This window comes from Electrophorus electricus, chromosome 11 (assembly GCF_041902795.1).
Source record: "Electrophorus electricus isolate QZ-2024a chromosome 11, ASM4190279v1, whole genome shotgun sequence".
In the NCBI taxonomy this organism is placed as follows: Eukaryota; Metazoa; Chordata; class Actinopteri; order Gymnotiformes; family Gymnotidae; genus Electrophorus; species Electrophorus electricus.
Genome location: NC_137507.1, coordinates 26,175,219 through 26,195,000, shown reverse-complemented (window position 1 = coordinate 26,195,000; position 19,782 = coordinate 26,175,219). Strand labels below are relative to the sequence as shown.

Genomic DNA, 19,782 nt, shown 5'->3' with positions numbered 1-19,782 from the left:
TGCCGTGACGTCGCGAAACGGGCTCCGATGAAGCAACGAGTCCACTAATGACGTGCAAGCCTGCTGATGCTTCGGTGGGGTTGAACAGAAGCCGTCGCCTCCACAGAGCTACGCGCTTGCCAGATGCTCCTGGATAGTTCCGGCTGACTGCACGAGCATGCTCCGAATTAACCAAGAGACCCAGGAGCGAAGATTTATTATAAGAGGCAAACAAAGGGTTGTTTTTGGTTGTTTTGTTGGATTTTTTTTTTTTGTATACGAACGCTCAGCGAACGGCTTTCAAATCATTTTTACGATTCAAGAAAAGCCACAGGATTTAAAAATGGTAAAAGTGTCCCCTGGCAAACACTGGTTGGACGCATCATCCAAACGAGCAATTATTGACCTTATGTGGGTGCTGTAACAAACTTTACAACTACACTGTTTTAATCAGTAGCCTGATGTCTCTTTTCAAAAATGGGAAGGTTTTGGTCTACGCCGAAACCACAACAAATGACAGACAAGTTTGTAGGTGGAGATGAAGTGATGTAAAACACCTAGTTTAGTCTCCTCCATGCCCCCAGTGACATAATCACACCCCTCACGGCGTCTCCTCCCACCTGAGCGAGAGCCAAAGGCCAGTTTCGGCCCAGAATAATACACGTGGTAATTCACTCCTTTTATCTGCTTTTACAATGCCTCAGGTCCTCGGAAATAGCAAAAAAACAACAACCAAACCCCCCCCCACCAAACCTGTGTAGGTTGGTTGGCATTTGCACGTGTATGTGTGTGTGTGTGTATTGGTTGGGGGGATATTCTGAAGGTGCTTTACAGAGCTGTTGATTTATTTTATTTATTTTTTTGCTAATGAAGCCACAGGAAGCAGGAACAAGCGAGACATGATCTAGCTCTGCTGTACTGTTCGTTCTGTACTGTTCTCTGCTGTACTGTTCTGCGCTGAACTGTTCTGTACTGTTCTGCGCTGTACTGTTTTGTGCTGTACTGTTCTCACAGCAGCACTGGCCTAAATGTATGCACAGGTGCAATGGCAGAAACATGTTAATGCCTGTTAATGGCCTGGGCTGTAAATAAACTGCACCTGTGAAGTGTATTCGTGTGCAGTGGTGTTATGGCTGGCCCGTAACGTCTGTGAGATGTTACCAGACAGTCAAAGGCATGTTTAGCTTGAGTCGCAAGCTGTTTTCAGGGGCATCTGAAAGAGAGGAAAAGTGTTTGTTTTTTTTGTCAATGGCATGCAAGGTCCAATGACAAATACGTGTACAGACACACACACACACACACACACACACACACACACACACACACACACACACACACACACACACACACACACACACACACACACACACACACACAGGTGAAAAACATTCCACTGCTTTAACACAATCACCCAAATGACTATTTACATTCTGGATGTGAGGTTTAGCCAGAGCTGAAGAAGGCCTGGCTCTCGCCCTTTAGCAGTAAGGCTTCCTCCTATAGGCTGTTCTGTGTGGCTCTCACCCTTTAGCAGTAAGGCTTCCTCCTATAGGCTGTTCTGTGTGGCTCTCACCCTTTAGCAGTAAGGCTTCCTCCTATAGGCTGTTCTGTGTGGCTCTCACCCTTTAGCAGTAAGGCTTCCTCCTATATGCTGTTCTGTGTGGCTCTCACCCTTTAGCAGTAAGGCTTCCTCCTATAGGCTGTTCTGTGTGGCTCTCACCCTTTAGCAGTAAGGCTTCCTCCTATAGGCTGTTCTGTGTGGCTCTCACCCTTTAGCAGTAAGGCTTCCTCCTATAGGCTGTTCTGTGTGGCTCTCACCCTTTAGCAGTAAGGCTTCCTCCTATAGGCTGTTCTGTGTGGCTCTCACCCTTTAGCAGTAAGGCTTCCTCCTATAGGCTGTTCTGTGTGGCTCTCACCCTTTAGCAGTATGGCTTCCTCCTATATGCTGTTCTGTGTGGCTCTCACCCTTTAGCAGTAAGGCTTCCTCCTATAGGCTGTTCTGTGTGGCTCTCACCCTTTAGCAGTAAGGCTTCCTCCTATAGGCTGGCCTGTGTGGGTGCTCGCTGTGTTATATAACCTGCACCGACGCACAGCGTCTGCCAGAATGAATGGGTGATGTGTTGGGAAGTGATGAACTGTCTTCTTTAGGCGGAGTTCTCTGCCACTAAGAGGCTAAACCCCAGACTGCCTCTGGACTGATCTGCTTTGTTGTAGATGACCGGCAGGAGCTTAGAATTGCTCAGTGTTGTCATATAGCCATGGACTGATATTTCAAATGGGGATCGATCTTATCTAACAAGATTTGAAGAGATTTCATAGCACTTAAGATTGATCAGTGCATAGAGGGGAAGTATTAGCAATGTCTGCCTGGTATTGTATGACATTCTTTAAGTTTAAACAAAGGCTGCTAGTACACACTACATGAAGCAGTAAAGGCGAAAAACAAAAACAACTGAGTTCTTAAATTACTTGGCTGTCAGGTTGCCACTGTGTGGCTTCTTACTTTTAGTGTTTCCTCACTAAAGGTTTTAACAGTGAAACCAGTGAACCAGTAACAGTGCTATTATGAGGGATTTCAGAGCACTGCAGTCAGTTCAGTGGCTTATCTGAGGGAGAAAAAGGGATAGATAGATAGATAGATAGATAGATAGATAGATAGATAGATAGATAGATAGATAGATAGATAGATAGATAGATAGATATAGGGACAGTGGGAGGCAAGAGGAGTGAGGAGCGATAAGAGGATGAGAAGAAAAGAGAGCTAGAACTAAAAGGAGGCACATACCAATAGCGCGAGGGGGTATCAGAGAGGGGAGAGAGAATGCGAGGGGCGAGAGTGTGTTTGCGTGTTTCAGTTCAGAGATGAGAGAAGGAGAGAGGAGTTTCATCAGGACGGCTGAGGGTGAGGTGCTCTTGTTGCACAGAGCTTTGTCTTCCTCCCCAGCAAAGACAGTTAAATGAGGTTGTGCAGAGACAAATTCTCACCGGGCGTGATCAGCTCCACCGAGATGAACCCTGTGGTGACGATTTCATCACGTGCGCGTTTGTAAGCAGCCATGATTAATCTGTGCAGCACAATGCCAGCACTCTGGTGTGGAGGCTTCTGCTGTTAGCGAGGCTTGCTGTGTGCAAGTGGTGTTTACGCATGTGCGTGCGTACGCGTGCGTGATGATGCTTCATGCTGTGTGCTATCACAAATACAGACCATTATAGCAGGGTTACAGTCCAGTGTGTTGCACCAGACTGTGCTGTGTGAACATAGAAAACACACACACACACACACATACAGTACTAATGAGAGATCTAGATAGTCCTCTCTTAAAATGCACCTTGCACTGCACGTTATGTTGAAGATAAGGACATTAGTATAATATATAATATTATATAGTATAATATTATTTACAATAAGACAGCAATCATTAGCTTTTTATACTCTTTCCATAAGTACCTACTCTTACTATCTTTTTTGAGGATTGTCCTTAAACAATGTCTGCACCCATTTATATTTACGGCATTTAGCTGACACTTTTATTCAAAGCGACTTACAAATATGAGGGTTAAGGGTCTTGCTCAGGGGCCCAACAGTGACAGCTTGACAGTGGTGGGGCTTGAACCAGCAACCTTCCAATTACAAGTCAAGTACCTTCACCACTGAACTACCAAAATACAACCAGCAAAAATGTTGAAATGCAGCATTTTTCATGATTATATTGTATTATATTTTTATGATTATATCATAAAGACTTTTCTAGTCCCCATAAATACTGTAAACCAGATCACGCGCGCACACGCATTCACACACATACACACGTGCACACATACTTATGAACGATATGAAATCACCTCCTAACTCTCTGATAGGAAGCCGAGGGGTAGTGACTGGCCCTCAAGGTCTTCTTGGGTCTCCTTGAGGAATGTTTTGTCTTACCGCTGTCTGACTGTCCAACTTCATCCTTTCTCTTTCCCTTCCTCAGTCTCCCTCTCATTCCTTTACTTTGTCAGTCTCTCTCCCGTTCCCTTCCTCAGTCTCCCTCTCATTCCTTTACTTTGTCAGTCTCTCTCCCGTTCCCTTCCTCAGTCTCCCTCTCATTCCTTTACTTTGTCAGTCTCTCTCCTGTTCCCTTCCTCAGTCTCCCTCTCATTCCTTTACTTTGTCAGTCTCTCTCCCGTTCCCTTCCTCAGTCTCCCTCTCATTCCTTTACTTTGTCAGTCTCTCTCCTGTTCCCTTCCTCAGTCTCCCTCTCCTTCCTTTACTTTGTCAGTCTCTCTCCCGTTCCCTTCCTCAGTCTCCCTCTCATTCCTTTACTTTGTCAGTCTCTCTCCCGTTCCCTTCCTCAGTCTCCCTCTCATTCCTTTACTTTGTCAGTCTCTCTCCCGTTCCCTTCCTCAGTCTCCCTCTCATTCCTTTACTTTGTCAGTCTCTCTCCCGTTCCCTTCCTCAGTCACTCTCTCATTCCTTGCCATCGCTGTGCCATCCACAGTCCATTCTGCCAACATTTTGGTAGTTCTTCCACCTTTTAGCATCCGTCTTGGGTGGGACCGCCGAGGGAAGAACGCGTGAGCCAGATCCCTGGCACGGTGCGGGTCATGGTTTAGCCGAGTCAGCTTGGAAGGCTGGGGGGCATTTTGAGGTCGGGCGGTCGCCAAGTGAATGAAGTGCAGCCGTCTGTCTGATATCCATATCTCCTCTCCAGGAAGTGCAGAAGACCCCGGTTGGGACCATGAGCGATGAGCTGCCTCGGTTGACCAGCCTCATGGAGAATACCACAGTGAGTACTCCGGGTTCCGCTCCAGGGCAAAAGACGGAGGAGACAAGAGACCTCTGGACGTCGAACTTTCACGCACGGTTTCAGCGCAGCACTGGCGTAAGATACCGGCCTCTAATCTCCAGACACTCCTGAAGGCCTCGATTAGCTGTATCCCGCGTGCTAGATCAGGACCGGAGCTGAGCTCCGCAGGGCTCCGGACCTCTAGGCAGTGCTGGCTCGGTGGGCCAAAAGACTGCATGTGTTATGTTTGTCTGTAAGCAACTCCCTGCAGCCAGGATCGTCCTACCCCCCCCCCAACCCCGCCCCCTGCTCCCCGCCCTAATCGGCCCAGTTCTCTGCTCTCAGGGTCTTCCGATGCTACACGGAGGCGCTGCATTACTCCCAGGCAGTGCAGCGAGAGAGTGCTGGAAAATGGCCTGGAAGAATTCCACGCCCTCCATCTGCTGCCGTCTCCCCCGTCATTCTTCCATCGTACACGCCAAAGGGGGCGTCTGCACTTCCAGTCGAAGCTGCCGTCTAGGTCCACGAGACTAGCGCACATTTTTATTTTAGCCATGCTCTCAAATGTCTAACTAGGGAATAGGGGCCTTTGGGGTGCTGTACAAGTGGGTCAGGAGCTGCAGAAGAACCAGACTGGACTGGCCCATGGTCACAGAAGACCGCAAAGAGCATCGCTCATATAGGGAGGTCTCACCTAGAGTGTGAGGTGAAGGGCAGAAGCTGTTGGCCAAATCCAGACACAATCCTTCATGCTGGATCCACGCTTGATAATCCATGCGGAATCTGTGCTAGGTCCATGGGTCAGCAACTCGCAATCATCACCCCTCCCTGATGTTCTAATATACAGACTTAATTCAGGTTGAAGGTTAAAACGTGACAAGTATCGCTATCACCAGCAAAAACATCACGGCACGTTGTTTTTGGAAAGCTAGCCCTGCCCCTGCTGCTGGGGAGGTACTCCACTCCTCACATGTGAGGTTTAGATCGATCATATCGTGATTTCTGCCCAGGTTGTGTTAGTAGAGCAAAGCAGAGTACATCACAGTCTTCTAACGCAGAACCAGTAAGAGAACCAGTAAGTCCAGTAAGAGAGTGCGACCTGTGTGTCGCGATGTGGAGAAACACACAAGTGCTTGTTTGTTGTCACACCCGTGCAACTCTTGGATGCTGGATATATTTCTTGCAGAGCATACGGTTCGTCTGTGTGTTAGCTAGAGGATGTGCTCTGTGTGTGTGTGGGGGGGGACCGTTGCCCGGAGACTATACCATGTGCTTTTGTGGCTGTAGGTGAGTAGAGCTCTTTCGCCTTGGTGCAGAAAGCACGGAAGCTTTGTCCAGAGGAACAGAGGCTAGCCGCAGCACTTTTCACTGACGTGTTTTGTGTAGGTGTTGGAGGAAGGGCCTTGAATGTTTCCATATCAGGAAAAGAAAAAATAACCGCTGTATGAGTCACTGCCACTCACTGGCAGAGTAACAAACACACAACAGCACCTCCCTTTAAGTGTCTCTCTCTCTCTCTCTCTCTCTCTCTCTCTCTCTCTCTCTCTCTCTCTCTCTCTCTCTCTCTCTCTCTCTCTCTCTCACACACACACACACACACACACACACACGCACACGCACGCGTGCACAGTAAAGCAATCCATCCACTGATTACATGTGGGATAAAGCATGTATATAAAGATCCAGACTTAGCAATATATGACGGTGTCCTTTGTAAATCTGGGGACATTAGATGAGAAATCATGTGGAAATCTGACCACTGCACTGCACATTTTCTGTTCAGTTTGAGTACCATCACACGAGACAGCTTTGGGTCGTGTACTCACCCTGTGCTCCAGTGTCTCCCCGCTGCCACTGAATTGAGCCCTGGGTGCGCGCGCGCACACACACACAAACACACACGCGCACACGCACACACACACGCGCACACACACTCGCACACGCACTTGCACACGTGCACACACACGCGCACACACATACACACACGCACGCACGCGCACACACGCACGCACGCACACGCACACACGCACACACACGCACACACACACACACACACACATGCACATCCCTGAGAAGATTAAAAGGGAATGAGCCCAGGACACTGATGTTCCTAGCCCTGCTCTGTGGCATCACTGGTAATGGCCTCTTCCCAGTGAAAGCCCTTTAGCCCACAGCTCCTTTTAGCAGATGCTGCCGTCATTTCCCATTTAAACGAGCTCCGAAATTGAATTTTAGGATCTCATTGCCATTCTGATTACGGACCAGAGGCTCAGACTTCTGAGCCAGAACTTAGTAATTGACCATCTTGCGCAATGTTAATTGTACGTTTTAGTGCTGTCAAGATGTTAGCCTTTATACCCTCTAACTACATGTTCAAGTAACTAACAAATGTAATGTAAAGAAATTGATTATTTGATTATTGGTGTTTCTTCTCCCTGCCATTTTTATTCAATGGTAAATTAAATCCCCTTTGCTTTACAGCTTCTGCACAGCTACCAGTAGCTTTGCGTTGGAGAGGGTGTGTGCGCCAGAAAAATGAAAGTACACTGAGGTCAAAGTGGAGGTCACGACTGAATCAAGGCATAGAGGATACTTCTCTTGAACCATACCGCATGGTTTTAAAAACAATTAAAGCGTGTTTTACCTGCTACTGACGCTCTTTGTACCGTTATGCTTCAAAAGTGCCTTATTCACAGATATGTTGTGTGTTTTTAACTCCGTCACTCCTAAACCGAACGTGGCCGGGCAACACGGCCATTCTATGCTAGTTTGGTTCTGTCAAAATTCTATTAGGGACTGTTTATCCGACTGCTTGACAGAGAGCTTCAAACAGGGTTTAATTGGTTTAAATAAAGGACTATCGGAGCTTTTACATAAAGTGTTTCTCTTCGGCTTCTTTTGAGAGGCAGCAACCTGGGAACAGTGAGAAATGGCCAATGGAGAGTTGCTCCTAGCTACAGTGAGCCTTGTTGGCACCCAAGATAACAGCTGCTGTCCCCTATTAGCTTAAGGGTACTTCTTAAAGTGAACTTAAAACAACTTAATGCATAATAACATTTACATAACATTTACCAGCATATTTACAAAATCATTAATGCATAATAACATTATTAATGCATAATAACATTTACATAACATTTACCAGCATATTTACAACGAATGAAATATGTAATATTTACAACTACAATTTGTTATAGTAATGTAAATGAAAACAAAAATAAGTAATTGCGTAGTAATATAAAACTGAAGTCAGGGCAGTCTGCTCCCATTAAGACGCAGCTGAGCCCTGAGCCACTGTGTTGGTCTGTGTGCAGACACTGAATTTAAATGCCCCATCATCATTGGTACCGTTAGGGTCAGGCCGCGACCATTCCGAATCCTGACAGTTGAAGTGATCACTATGGATTGCTGTGAAGTGATCTTGCTTCTGTAACGGTTCACACAACCGGCCCCTTGTTGCCTGGTGTTCCGGTACAAACCTTCCATCAGACCGATTTCTTCGCTCCGTGATTTGATGGGGGACCCCCAGCCAGCCACCAGGGCGGCTCCACCAGTGCAGCTCTGTTTTGTGGGCTTGGGGGTTGAGTCCACCTACTTGTCCTTTCTTGCCAGAGCCAACCTCAGATCTCCACGGCTGCCACTCATGTGGCGTGTGACGTGTGTATTGCCTGGTGTCCTTTGCACTCTGAACCAGGGACTTCCCCCCCCCCCCCCCCCCTCCTCCCTCTCTCTCTCTCTCTCTCTCTCTCTCTGTCTCTCTCTGTCTCTCTCTCTCTGTCTCTCTCTCTCTCTGTCTCTCTCTGTCTCTCTCTCTCTCTGTCTCTCTCTGTCTCTCTCTGTCTCTCTCTCTCTGTCTCTCTCTGTCTCTCTCTCTCTCTCTCTCTGTCTCTCTCTGTCTCTCTCTGTCTCTCTCTCTCTCTGTCTCTCTCTGTCTCTCTCTGTCTCTCGCTCTCACACACACACACACACACACACAAACACTGTGTACCTGGAATGTGTTTCCCCAGACTGGTATGTGCTGTCACAGGATAAGTGTTGGGTAAACACGCTGATAGACTGCAACTGCATAATGGTCTGTTCTTACAGACAGGACTGTGTGTGTGTGTGTGTATGTGTGTGTGTATGTGTGTGTATGTGTGCGTGCATGTGTGTGTGTGTGTGTGTGTATGCGTGTGTGTGTGTGTGTGTGTGTGTGTGTACGCGTGCGTAGGTGGTGCTGGGACATTTATCATCATTGTGTTTGTGTTCTTTTCATCCTCTGACTTCATTCTGATGCAGCAGTATGAATAATTTTGCAATTCATAACATGAATCCAATCTATACTGACACTAATTTTTTTACAAAATGGGGTTTTCTTCTCTTTCTTTGTGTGTGTGTGTGCGTGCGTGCGTGCGTGTGTGTAGGATGTGCCGGTGGTGTCGGGCAGGCAGGATAACTATGTCCTGCTGGTGATGATGTGTGTGTTCGCTGGCGGAACTCTGCTTCTGCTCACCCTCCTCCTCGTCTTCTGTCACCGCTGCTGTCAGCGCGGACGCCGCTATTCCAGGTGACCTCGCCTCGCTTTCTTCCCCCTGCCCCCTCTCCAGGCGAAAAAAAAAAAAAAAGAGGCAAACATGCATGTTTTTATGTTCTCAGACATCGAGGGGAAAAATCTGTTAACACATTTTGCGTCATCAAAGCGCCCCTTCCCGGGAAACACGCAAAAGTGCTTCACAAATAGCTTCAAAAAAGCATTCATACCTTACAGAACCCACATAACTGACTCATGTAGGTGTCACCAGGTAGGTGTGTTATTGCACTAACCTCAGATGTTCTCTTTGGATGTTCGGCTGCGAGCCGTCTCACCCACGCAGGGAAAATAAAGTGAACTTTCAGTGAAGGTGAACCGACGTTGTTAGATTTTAACCCTCTTAACAGAAGTGGTTTGCCGGACTGAACTACATGTTATGGACCTGCCGTGGTCATGTTGTTCGGGGTGTTCTGAGCAGTGGTTTGGCTCTCACAGGGGTGAACCCAAGATGACGCTGCTTTTATCAGCCAAGGACAACCTGTCTGACCCAGAGAGTGTAATTAGAAGATATTTTAACCAGAGGAATTATGGATTATGAGTTTGCTGTGTAATAAAAAAAGATATGTGGGCTATTTTTTGCATGAAAACTTTTCAACTGTAGTTGATGATTTTGAAAATCATGGTGAACACAACAAATTTCACAGTTTGATAATGCATTGATATTTCAAAGATCCAAATAAGCGCTAGTAAGGCTCACAAGACAACATGTTGTAGCAAAAGTCCACGCTTTAAACCACAAAACCCACCAGCTCCAACACACCAGATATTCAGCATATGTACAATGTTCAATCTAAGCACCTTTAGCATTGTGGTGGGACACTACCCCCATAGTGACCACAGTCTGTGTCTGATTCTCTTTTCAATCTGTGACCCACAAACGTAAAAACCACTTGCCTCTGACGTTCGCGTTCATTCATGTGTATGACTTCACAGAGCCAGCGATGACCTGGAGAAAACTAACACGACGTATGTGGAGGAGAGCCAGCCTGGAATGGGTAACTACTAAGAACAGCAAAGGGGCTTTATCAAGCATTTGCCCCCATATGGGTGTGTGCGCACGGCCAGGGCGCGTATCTTCGTTTTGGGTCCTGAGTTGATTGATTATGTGCACGTAGAGGTGCTCTCTGCATCCTGGTCATATGACACACAGCGTGGGAAAAATCTGGGCATTTGCTAATGTCTCTCTCATCAGCTCCTTTCTGTTTACTCCAGCAGACATCGCCGTCAGGCTGGACAGCAGCGACGTGCATTCCGCCCCCAGTCGCCACAGCGACGGTGACACGGAGCGCTTTCAGGCGTCGGCGTACACAGGCCGCCGCGTCTCCTTCAACGAGACTGCTATCTACGAGCATAGCAAAAAGAGCCAGGAGAAAGGGCGAAGGTCAGAGGGCGTGGGCGGGGTCAGGCATGGGGGGGGGGGGGCATGGCTTATATGTGGCTCACTCAGCTGTGCTAAACCAAGGCAGACGTCAAAGTCCCCAGAGATGGAAATGGAGCATTGTAAGATCCTTCTAAATAAATCAAAATAAAACAAACCAAAATATAAACACGGTGTTTATCAGAAACACTCGCCTGACCTATGCCAGCCTGACATGCTTTTATCCCAGTTTTCTGGCATTCCAGACAAACATGCAAACACAGAGAAGCACCTGGTCTATGTATAACAAGCTTGCTGTAAACAAAAAGCAAAACAGAAATCCATAGTTTTGGTGGTGTGAACAAGAAACTGGCAAGGGTTTCTCAGCAACAAAGCCTGAATGACCATGTGTGACTAAGACATGACTAACTACACGTCATGTTTACTTCACTGAGCGGGCTGTTTCTGTTCGTCTGTTATTGTTTTGTTATGATAGCAGTCGTGCTGGCTTACGTGGCCTCTGCCGGGCAGAGCATTTGCATATTCTAAGGTGTTGCGTTGATTCTCCGGTTTTGAATCAGTTCTTCAAGCTTAGCCCTTCATGTTAAGTTCAGAGTCTCCGTTTGAACTGAGCAGCGTCACCAGAACGTGCACCCCCTGCAAAAGCTCAGTGAGGCGGCAGCTGAAGTTGCCCGATAGTCCAAGCAGACGTGTAATGAGGAGGGTGGGGGGGTCGAGTCAAACGCTCCCTGTCCTGCTGGCTCAAACCTAGGTACACTCTCACGGAGGGCGACTTCCACCACCTGAAGAAGGCTCGTCTGACACAGCTGCACATCTCTTCTCCAGCCACGAACATCCTGACCATTATGGAGTGCGACTCCCCAGAGAACAGCGTCATCCTGCGAGAGCAGCTGCAACATAATCCCTCCCTCTCCATATTTCAGGTACCGCGTGAATACAGACTCAGCACACACGCGCACACTTTCTAGTTTCAGACCATAATCATAATAATACATTCTGAAGCCTGTGTGTCCAGTTAATATATGAGTTCTGAAGTAGCATTGCACTCACACTGGATTTTGTCTGCAGACTCCTGAAGAGTTTTTATAAAAATCACTGTTTTCTTGTTTTTTTTGGTTGTTGTTTTGTTTTAGTGCTGGGAGTCTAACACACTATATGGACATCTAGAACAGAGATTCAGGCTCTAGCCTGCTGTTTTGTTACAGGTGTTTGGTTTTTTTTACACATTGTGAAAAAATGTTTGACTGAGCCCCACTGGATTTCGATAAACCATCGCAAAACACACTGAACAACATGAAAGTGGTGTTGATGTTTTCAGCATTTGGTAGATTCTGTTATCCAGAACTAATTAATATCTGTATTCTAGCATATGTGCTTCCCGGGAATTGATCCCATGACCTTGGTGTTGCTAGAATGTTGTGCTACATGGTCTATATCTTTATTTATCCCTGGTGTTCTTTAACGAGTGTATGCGTGAACCCTTGAGTTGGATGTGTGTGCGTGTATGTGCGTAATCAGCAAGCATGTGTGTCTTCGTAGCCTGCCGAGAGTGCTCTGCCCGAGTCCCCGGTGTCCTGGAACAGCCAGAGCCCGAGTGGTGGTCTGCCAGGAGACACGTTGAACTCCGTACTGGATAGCGACTTTGCTATCTGCTCTGCTGAACATGGTTCTGAACCACCTCGATCAAGGACGGTGAGTAACGCACGTGCACACAAACTCACGCATGCACATATACCGGCACATTAAGACATCTATTATTATTTAGCATTCCCTCTTGTTCAGACCAATTTACAAAAGTGCTTTCTTGACTTTGTTGACATGATATGATATGATCTTTAGGTTAGTACAATAGGCCAGAGTCTAAGGATAACAAGCAACTAGAACCCAGACAGTAGTATAATTAGAATATCTGTAGTAGTTAAACACTATGGCCCACAAATGTCCCTTATCCATATGTTAGATTGGTGCTGAGTATAACTCATCATGAATCATAAGCTCTCCAGGGCTTAAATATAGAACTGTGTTCTGAGAAACTACACTACCCACGATCCGCCTTTATCTCAGCGATCTCATCAACTGCTTTTATCATCTCAACAATACAATAAAATGGGAATTATGGGAATTCCTTTTCATTTCATTCCTTTTCACTATTTCCATTTTCTGATTCTCTCTCTCTCTCCCTCTCCTGTCCTTCTCAGATTGAGGCGATGGGAGGTTCTGCTCCAAGGACAGAGACTGATCCTTGCTCCTCCCTGACAGTAGGAGCAGGTGTAGTAGCTGGAGGAGGGGGTGGAGCAGAAGGAGGCTCCACCTCAGGGCAGGGCACCGTGCTGCACTTCCTGTCCCGGCTGAGACGGCACGCCAGTCTAGAGGGAGCCAGCCCTTACTTCACCATCAAGAAGTGGAAGTTCGACAGCAGCCACAGAGCAGCAAGTCTGGACATGAGAGGTGAAGGGGCTAGCGGCACTGGGTCATGCTCCGAAGAGCAGGGTTTTTTTGGTTCCGGTTGACTGAGGTCAGAACATTCTTTACACAAGAGTGATGGCTTTGGATTGTATTTGATGGGAACAAGGGCATTCTTCCAACAGAGCAGTCCTTTTTGGTCACACTCGATGGTGCCAGTTTTTATCTGGCGACTTTCAATTCTCTGCCAGCATTTCCATCTGGAGTACCACTGTAATGCGTAGCAACATTCATAGCTTTACATTTACAGCATTTAACTGATGCTTTGATCCGAAGCAAATTACAATTATGACTGAATACAATTTGAGCATTTGAGGGATAAGGGACTCAGGGGCCCAACAGTGGCAACTTGATTTCAAACACCCATAACTAGGAATTGATTCGATCAGAGAAGTCACTCCAGGCTCAGGTTTTTACACCAGTTATTTCTGGTGGTGATACAAGGTGACATTTGAATTACTATTTGCTTATTCTCGCTTTTCATGTTTGTTGGTTAAATGCTCCATTCAAGCCTGTCAGGAACCATTCAAGTAACGTAATTGTGTAGTTTAGTACCGTGTAATTATGCATTTTTCTTTTGCTGCTCTTAGTTCACCAGTGATTGCTCTAAAGCAGCACATGACATCTACAGGGAAGCCAGCCTTAAGCACTACATAGAGCTCAATGAACAAGCCTTTGGAGACCGATCGATACCCAATCAATAAGTGCGTTGGCAGGGTAGCCCTGCTGCTAACACTGAGCGAAGGCTGACTGTGGGCTGGTGCTGATTGACAGTGAAGGGTCTGCAGACAGATGGTGGAAGATGGAGAGAGCCTGCCTGCTAAACTAATGATGCAGTAATTGCTTTATCCTTCACCTGACGCGAAAGGTCAGCGAGCCTGGGATGTTCATTTCCGCCTAACGAGCTGGAGATCCCATTATATCCTGTTATTACTGTGGCATGCGAGTGCCCCCGACCACGCGTCCCGGACGCGCTGACCTCTGGCACTCCCTGCCTCCTCTACGTGCTTTTGGGTTTTGTTTTTTTTTGCTTTGTTTCTCATTTCGTGTCACTTTCCTTCCAGTGCCTGTTTTTACACGAGTGGAGGAATTAACGCCGTTCCACCTCACATCAGTAAAAAAACGGCTGAAACGTACAGCTTTGTGGGTCTTGTTTTTGCTCTCTCAGGTTCTCCACGAAGGCGAGCCTTTCAGAGGCAGAGGGCAGCGAGCGAGACTCTGGACCAGGGAGAGGAGTTCCAGCTACCTGGAGGAAACGGAGGCAGGGACTTCCTGTTATGCGCCCTGCACCCCCAGCCGCAAGCAGACACCCCCAGACGACTCTCAGCAGGTTCTCTGGAACCACCCACCACAGGCTGTGTGCCACGGGCCCCATTCGCACCCCCACCGCCTCTCAGCAGGTACATACCACTTCCTTTCCTTACTTGTTGCTCTCTCTTGTTCTGTATGCCTTTAGAACGTCCTGTGTCACTATGTTGATAATCATGGTACAATAATTTTGTTATATATTTTTGTGTAGTGAGCATAAGGACCGACTGACACCACCACTATCATCACTTGATCATGTTCTCCTGATGTGTCGAAGACGAGGCTGAACTGTCTATTTGATCTCAACAATTAATTGATCTGTTTTCAGCAAAGTTTATTTTGAGGGTGAGCCTATTCAGTGGGTGAAAGGCTACACACTGCAATAATGCACCAAAAGGTCTGAGCAGACTGGATTCCTGAAAATAAATCGATAGTCATGACGCCTCTTTCCATTTAAAAGGCCACTGTTGGTGGGGCCAACTCATGCTCTATCATAGATGCCTTGTCACAGATAACTCAGCTCCCACTGTAGAATCATTCACTTTAACTTTGGTCTCCCGCAGGCTAGTGGTGAAGGCTAAGAGTCCGACGCAAGCAGCCCACAATTTCCCAGAATCCACTGGGCCTCGGGGAGGGGAAGAGGCAGAGGAGGATGGGGAGCTCACAGAGGGAGCGACCGGAGGAGAAGGCACTAGCACCCAGCGGGGTACAGAGTTTGGCTTGGTAAGCAGACAAGAGAGCCTGGAACAGCCAAGCCTGTACCGGGACATCTGGAGCCTGCGTGCCTCGCTGGAGCAGTACGCCTCCTCAGACCTGAGCAGCAACGACAGGGACTCGACCCGCAGCGACGCTGACAGCATCTGCTCACTAGGGGGAGCCGGCGCCTCCAGAACCGGTGTGCCTAGCTACCAGTCGCAGGACATTGATGATGAAGTGGATGGCGACGGCGAACTGCCGTACGACGACATGAGAAGGGAGGTGGGTGGTAGACGGAATGGCAGGGACAGCGTGGATTCTGAGAAGGGCAGCGACAGTGAGTCGGGGAGTCGGAAGCTTCTGCAAATGGACAGTGGCTACGCCTCTATCGAGGCTCCGTGCAGGGCTCCAGAGGAGCTGAGGCTGTTTGGAAGCTCTTCAGGAAAGACGGCGTCGGAGAAGCGCCGCTTCTTTACGAGCACGGGCCGGAAGGAGACAGTGTGCGAGAGTTTCGAGACTCGCCTGTTCAAAGAGGAGATGGAGGGCGAGGCGTCGGTGAACAGCACTGGCGTGGAATTGGAGGGAACCGGAAACAAGCCCTACGGGGGGCTGCGCACCTCATCCAGAGATGACGAGGAAGCGCAACCACAAGCCAAAGCTCGCTCGGGCTTCCGTCGGCGGGATTACAGCATCGACGAGAAGACGGAGGCGCTGTTTAACGAGTTCCTGCGCCACGATCCCCAGTTTGACCAGCAGGGGTCACCCTCACTACGGCATCGGCACCGCTCGCGGATCCACTTACGCAAGCAGTGGCAGCGCGCCAAGCAGTACAGTGACCCCGGAGCGGCGCGCTACTCACCTTCCCTGGAGAGACAGCGCAGCTACGTGCTGCGGAGGGGAGACAGCGCCAATTACCCGCTGGACACACGCTTCCACAGCACCCTGCCACGGATTGCTAGTGCTGCAGACGAGGAGGCCAGTGAGGGCGGAGCCAGTGAGGGCGGGGCCAGTGAGGTCACCGGCAGTACCACTGATTCACCCAGGGCCCAAGATGCCTGTCCAGGGCCAGAGGATAACACCAACAACAGCAGCAACAACAGCACACCTGCACTTAAGTTGACAGAGGAGGCTCATGCCACCCTGCTCGTTTCTAGCACCCTGAAACACTCTGGGTTCCCGGAAGACCACAGAAGTGCAGAACATCTTATGGAGGCTCACAGAGGGTCACAGATGGTGGTCACAGACACCGTTCCCCTAAAGACAGGTAGCGGGGAATGGTGCATGTTTACAGACGCCGTCATTGAACTTCCAGAAAATGTGCAACGTCACATGGACGAAGACCCTACGGACACCAGACCTTCAGACAAACTGGCAAGCAGTCTGGACGAACGGCTCTACACCAGCCTGAGGAGGACTCGGGGTGGCCAGGAACACGTAGTGGCCGTGACCCACATCTCGCCAGATCTCAACGAGGACTAAGAGCATGTTGAGCAGCAATAGCTCTGACTGGCTGGGGACATGAGTGGATGGCTTCCATCAGGAGGACATCTCAGAGTATGGGAGAGTGGAATCACATGAGCGTGCAAGTCGGAGGTGTAACGGCTGGGCCATTCCACCATAACCTCAGCTTTCCTCAGATAAATAATGCATGTGTGTTATACTGACAGCCCCTCTGTTCCCTTATGCAGGGCTGACTGAGTGGGCTGCAATTTCAAACTAGGGAAATGTAGTAGAAAAAGAACAAAAAGAAAAAAAAAAAAAAAAGTCAAACATCTGCAGATAACATTGAAAAGGTTATTTAAAATATTTTCTCAAAGAGGTCAAATGTTAGCACACCTTGCAAAGTGCGCTGTGAAATAATGTAAGGTAGATTGATTGGGGAAAATTTTGCAAGTATCTTTGCATTAAGTAATAACCACAGAAGTCACACTGCACTTTTGTTAAGTACTACATTTGGTAAGGAATTGTGTCACACCTTAAACCCTTCTCATAAGAGTTTTTGGATAAGTAAGAAGTTAGTAGTTTCTCAGTGACTCGGTTATGATTGAAAAAAGACAAATTATGAATCACCAAATTCCCCGTTATGAATACTCCTTACCTATCAGACCGATATTCCATCAGTAGTGTTGAAAAAAATCCTTAAACCTCTTTTCTCATCCTTGTCTGGGATTGGAATAATTCTCTGGGTGGATATGGAGCTCGGTGTCTCATAAATCCAGTTTCTTCAGAGAACAGGCCGCTAACGGTGTCTCCGTCGTCATCTGCTTTCGCCTTGGCGATGTAAACGGAGAACAGCCTCGTGTTGGTGTCAGTAGCGCGTTCAGAATGTGGCGGGAAGGAAAGTGACAGCAGCGCTGCACTTCTGATCCAGGGGAGTTGACTCGGCTGGTCCATGTGATTAATTCCCTTGTTCTCATTTTTCGTCTCCTTGTCTGTATGATAGGGAAACCATGCCGTGATCCATACCGGGAGGTAACCGTATCCGAAACATTTGAAGGATCTGAACAAGTCAAAGTCACTTTTCGATTTTATATCTTAATGTTATTTATTGATTGTTTTGGTCATCATTTCTGTATTGATTGATGTGATTTCATTTTTCAGATGTGTAAAATGTTGTTTTTTGGGGTTTTTTGGTCATATGTTCTATGAAAAGCACTACCAGGAGCCAGCACACCACAGCTGAGTGAATGGGCATGTAACTCAGTGGCCCTGAGGGATGGAACACTGTGATATTGATTGTCTGAGTCAAGTTAAATCATCAAACGCCATCCATTTTAGGGTTCACATAAAATCGTAAATATGGCACATTTAGTAAGAACCAAAATTGCTTATAAAGGTCACACGAAATCCTTTTTTCAGATACTGCCTGTCAGCAGCACTGCCAACATGCCCAGTCCTTCATCCGTTGCCAGGCAGTGTAGAACGCCATCCGTATTACTGACTCAACTGGATACAGAAACAAAAAAAGCTTCCATTTATGATGCATCTATTTTTGTTGGTTTTCCAGACCAAATGTTTTCTGACCAGTATCGAAGTGCCACTTGTGTTGTTGTGCAATCCTTGTGCACCATAGTATGGCAGAGGTAGCCATATGTCCACTACAAGGGAGGACTGAATTTGCTGTTTATAACAAACACCTGAATATGTCGAGTACATTTCAGACAAGTTCATAGACTGAGCACGAGTCCTTGTGGATGTACACGCGCCAGTCACTGATTGATAACCTCCCCAGATCTCGTTAGCCTCTTGGAGCTTTTTTGATCTCAGATTACACATTGATGAATGCAGGGATGTATGGCCTTAAACAGCAGAATGCCAGAGATGTGTCTTTTACTGTGTAACTCTTAAATAATGCAGTGGTAGCAATTTCAATCATTAAGTGGGCCTAAAATTACACCAATTATGTAATAATTCATAAGGTGCTCACAAGCTCACAAGATTAGGCCTACACCGTTCATCCCAATGAGACGTGGAGTTTAAAAAGATTTGAATTTCTGCTACATAATCAGTGAGCAAAAGCGCAGCATCCTAGCCAGAAATCAGATGTGTGTGAAAGGCGTCACCGTCGAGATGGCTAAAGCGGCTAACGCTGTGCCAACGGAAATAAATATGGAAAGCCGACTTCTGACCACTTTGGCTTTCCATAAATAAAACAACGTGACTGCTGTACGCAGCTCTCACTAGTGAAAAGCCCTCCATGGCGGACAGCGCAGCTTCTCGGCCAGAGAAAGGACCCCGCTTTTGCCGAGCGAACACATGCGACTCGAGCCCCTTGCATTTCGGCTTTTGATTTCCTAATTTCTCATTCTGAGCAGAAACCCAAAGGCGGAGGTTAAATTCATTTGCGGCGGCCTACTACCTTACAGGTGCGACCACGCCAAACGTGATCTTAGAGCCTTTAGGACAGTAAGGGTTTATGATGTTCAAGATTTGTTACAGATGCGTTTTGTTGTAATCATATTGTGGTGTTCATTGACAATCATTCAACTGCTACTTTACCATTTAGTACAGCTTCCTATAACTGTCATCCCATGCCAGGATTTTCGGATATTTGAAGCAATAGTCTACCATTTCTGTCATTAATGTACGCCTCTGCGTTTCTTCCATCTAATGGGATGGGACATTTGCACATCGTGTCTGTACTAACGTTGATTTAAACTCTGTAAACCTGAGTTTACAGCTGTGGCTGATGTGTGCAGCCACTGGCCGACTGATTTCACTGCGCTGCGCACTTCTGCATGTGAAGAGAAATAACGACGTGGAAATGTCGCTTCCCCGCGGCTCCGGTGCTATTCATAGCATTCGAGTCAAAATGAGTGATTAAGCTTTGGTACTTCACTGTTCAGCGGTTAGTTTTGAATCCGATGTCTCCAGTCTAAATGCCCTCGCTGTCTTGTATGTAAAGCTGGCATGTCACTTTATAAAACTGGGCTTTTTCCAAGGACAAAACGACCCAAATGATGTACATTTTTACTGATTTTTTTTTGCCAACCAAATAAAAAAAAAAAAAGAAGTAGTATGTGAGAGCCTAACACTCTTCTTTCTTTCTTTCAAAATTGTTTTTTTTTTTAAAGATTATTCAGTGATGCACCTGCAGCTGATGTACGCCCTGCTCCGGT

At 47.3% G+C, this 19,782-nt stretch overlaps 1 protein-coding gene across 6 annotated transcripts in view; it reads left to right on the top strand.

Annotated features, from left to right (window-relative positions):
• The window catches only part of cbarpa (CACN subunit beta associated regulatory protein a), a 19,723-nt gene extending 1,188 nt beyond the window's left edge, over positions 1-18,535 (top strand). Inside the window, exons 2-10 of one of the 6 annotated variants that reach the window (XM_027018885.3) lie at positions 4,674-4,748; positions 9,152-9,294; positions 10,252-10,313; positions 10,534-10,699; positions 11,448-11,619; positions 12,236-12,388; positions 12,895-13,144; positions 14,328-14,559; positions 15,031-18,535. In XM_027018885.3, coding sequence (XP_026874686.3) covers positions 4,701-4,748; positions 9,152-9,294; positions 10,252-10,313; positions 10,534-10,699; positions 11,448-11,619; positions 12,236-12,388; positions 12,895-13,144; positions 14,328-14,559; positions 15,031-16,642 — 2,838 coding nt within the window. In that variant the 5' untranslated portion in view covers positions 4,674-4,700 and the 3' untranslated portion in view covers positions 16,643-18,535. Of the gene's footprint in view, positions 1-4,253; positions 4,845-9,151; positions 9,295-10,251; positions 10,314-10,530; positions 10,700-11,447; positions 11,620-12,235; positions 12,389-12,894; positions 13,145-14,327; positions 14,560-15,030 lie in introns of those variants that run through there. The other 5 variants (XM_035527780.2, XM_081722968.1, XM_081722966.1 and 2 more) reach the window with 5 other exon arrangements.
• The last annotated feature ends 1,247 nt before the right edge of the window (positions 18,536-19,782 follow it).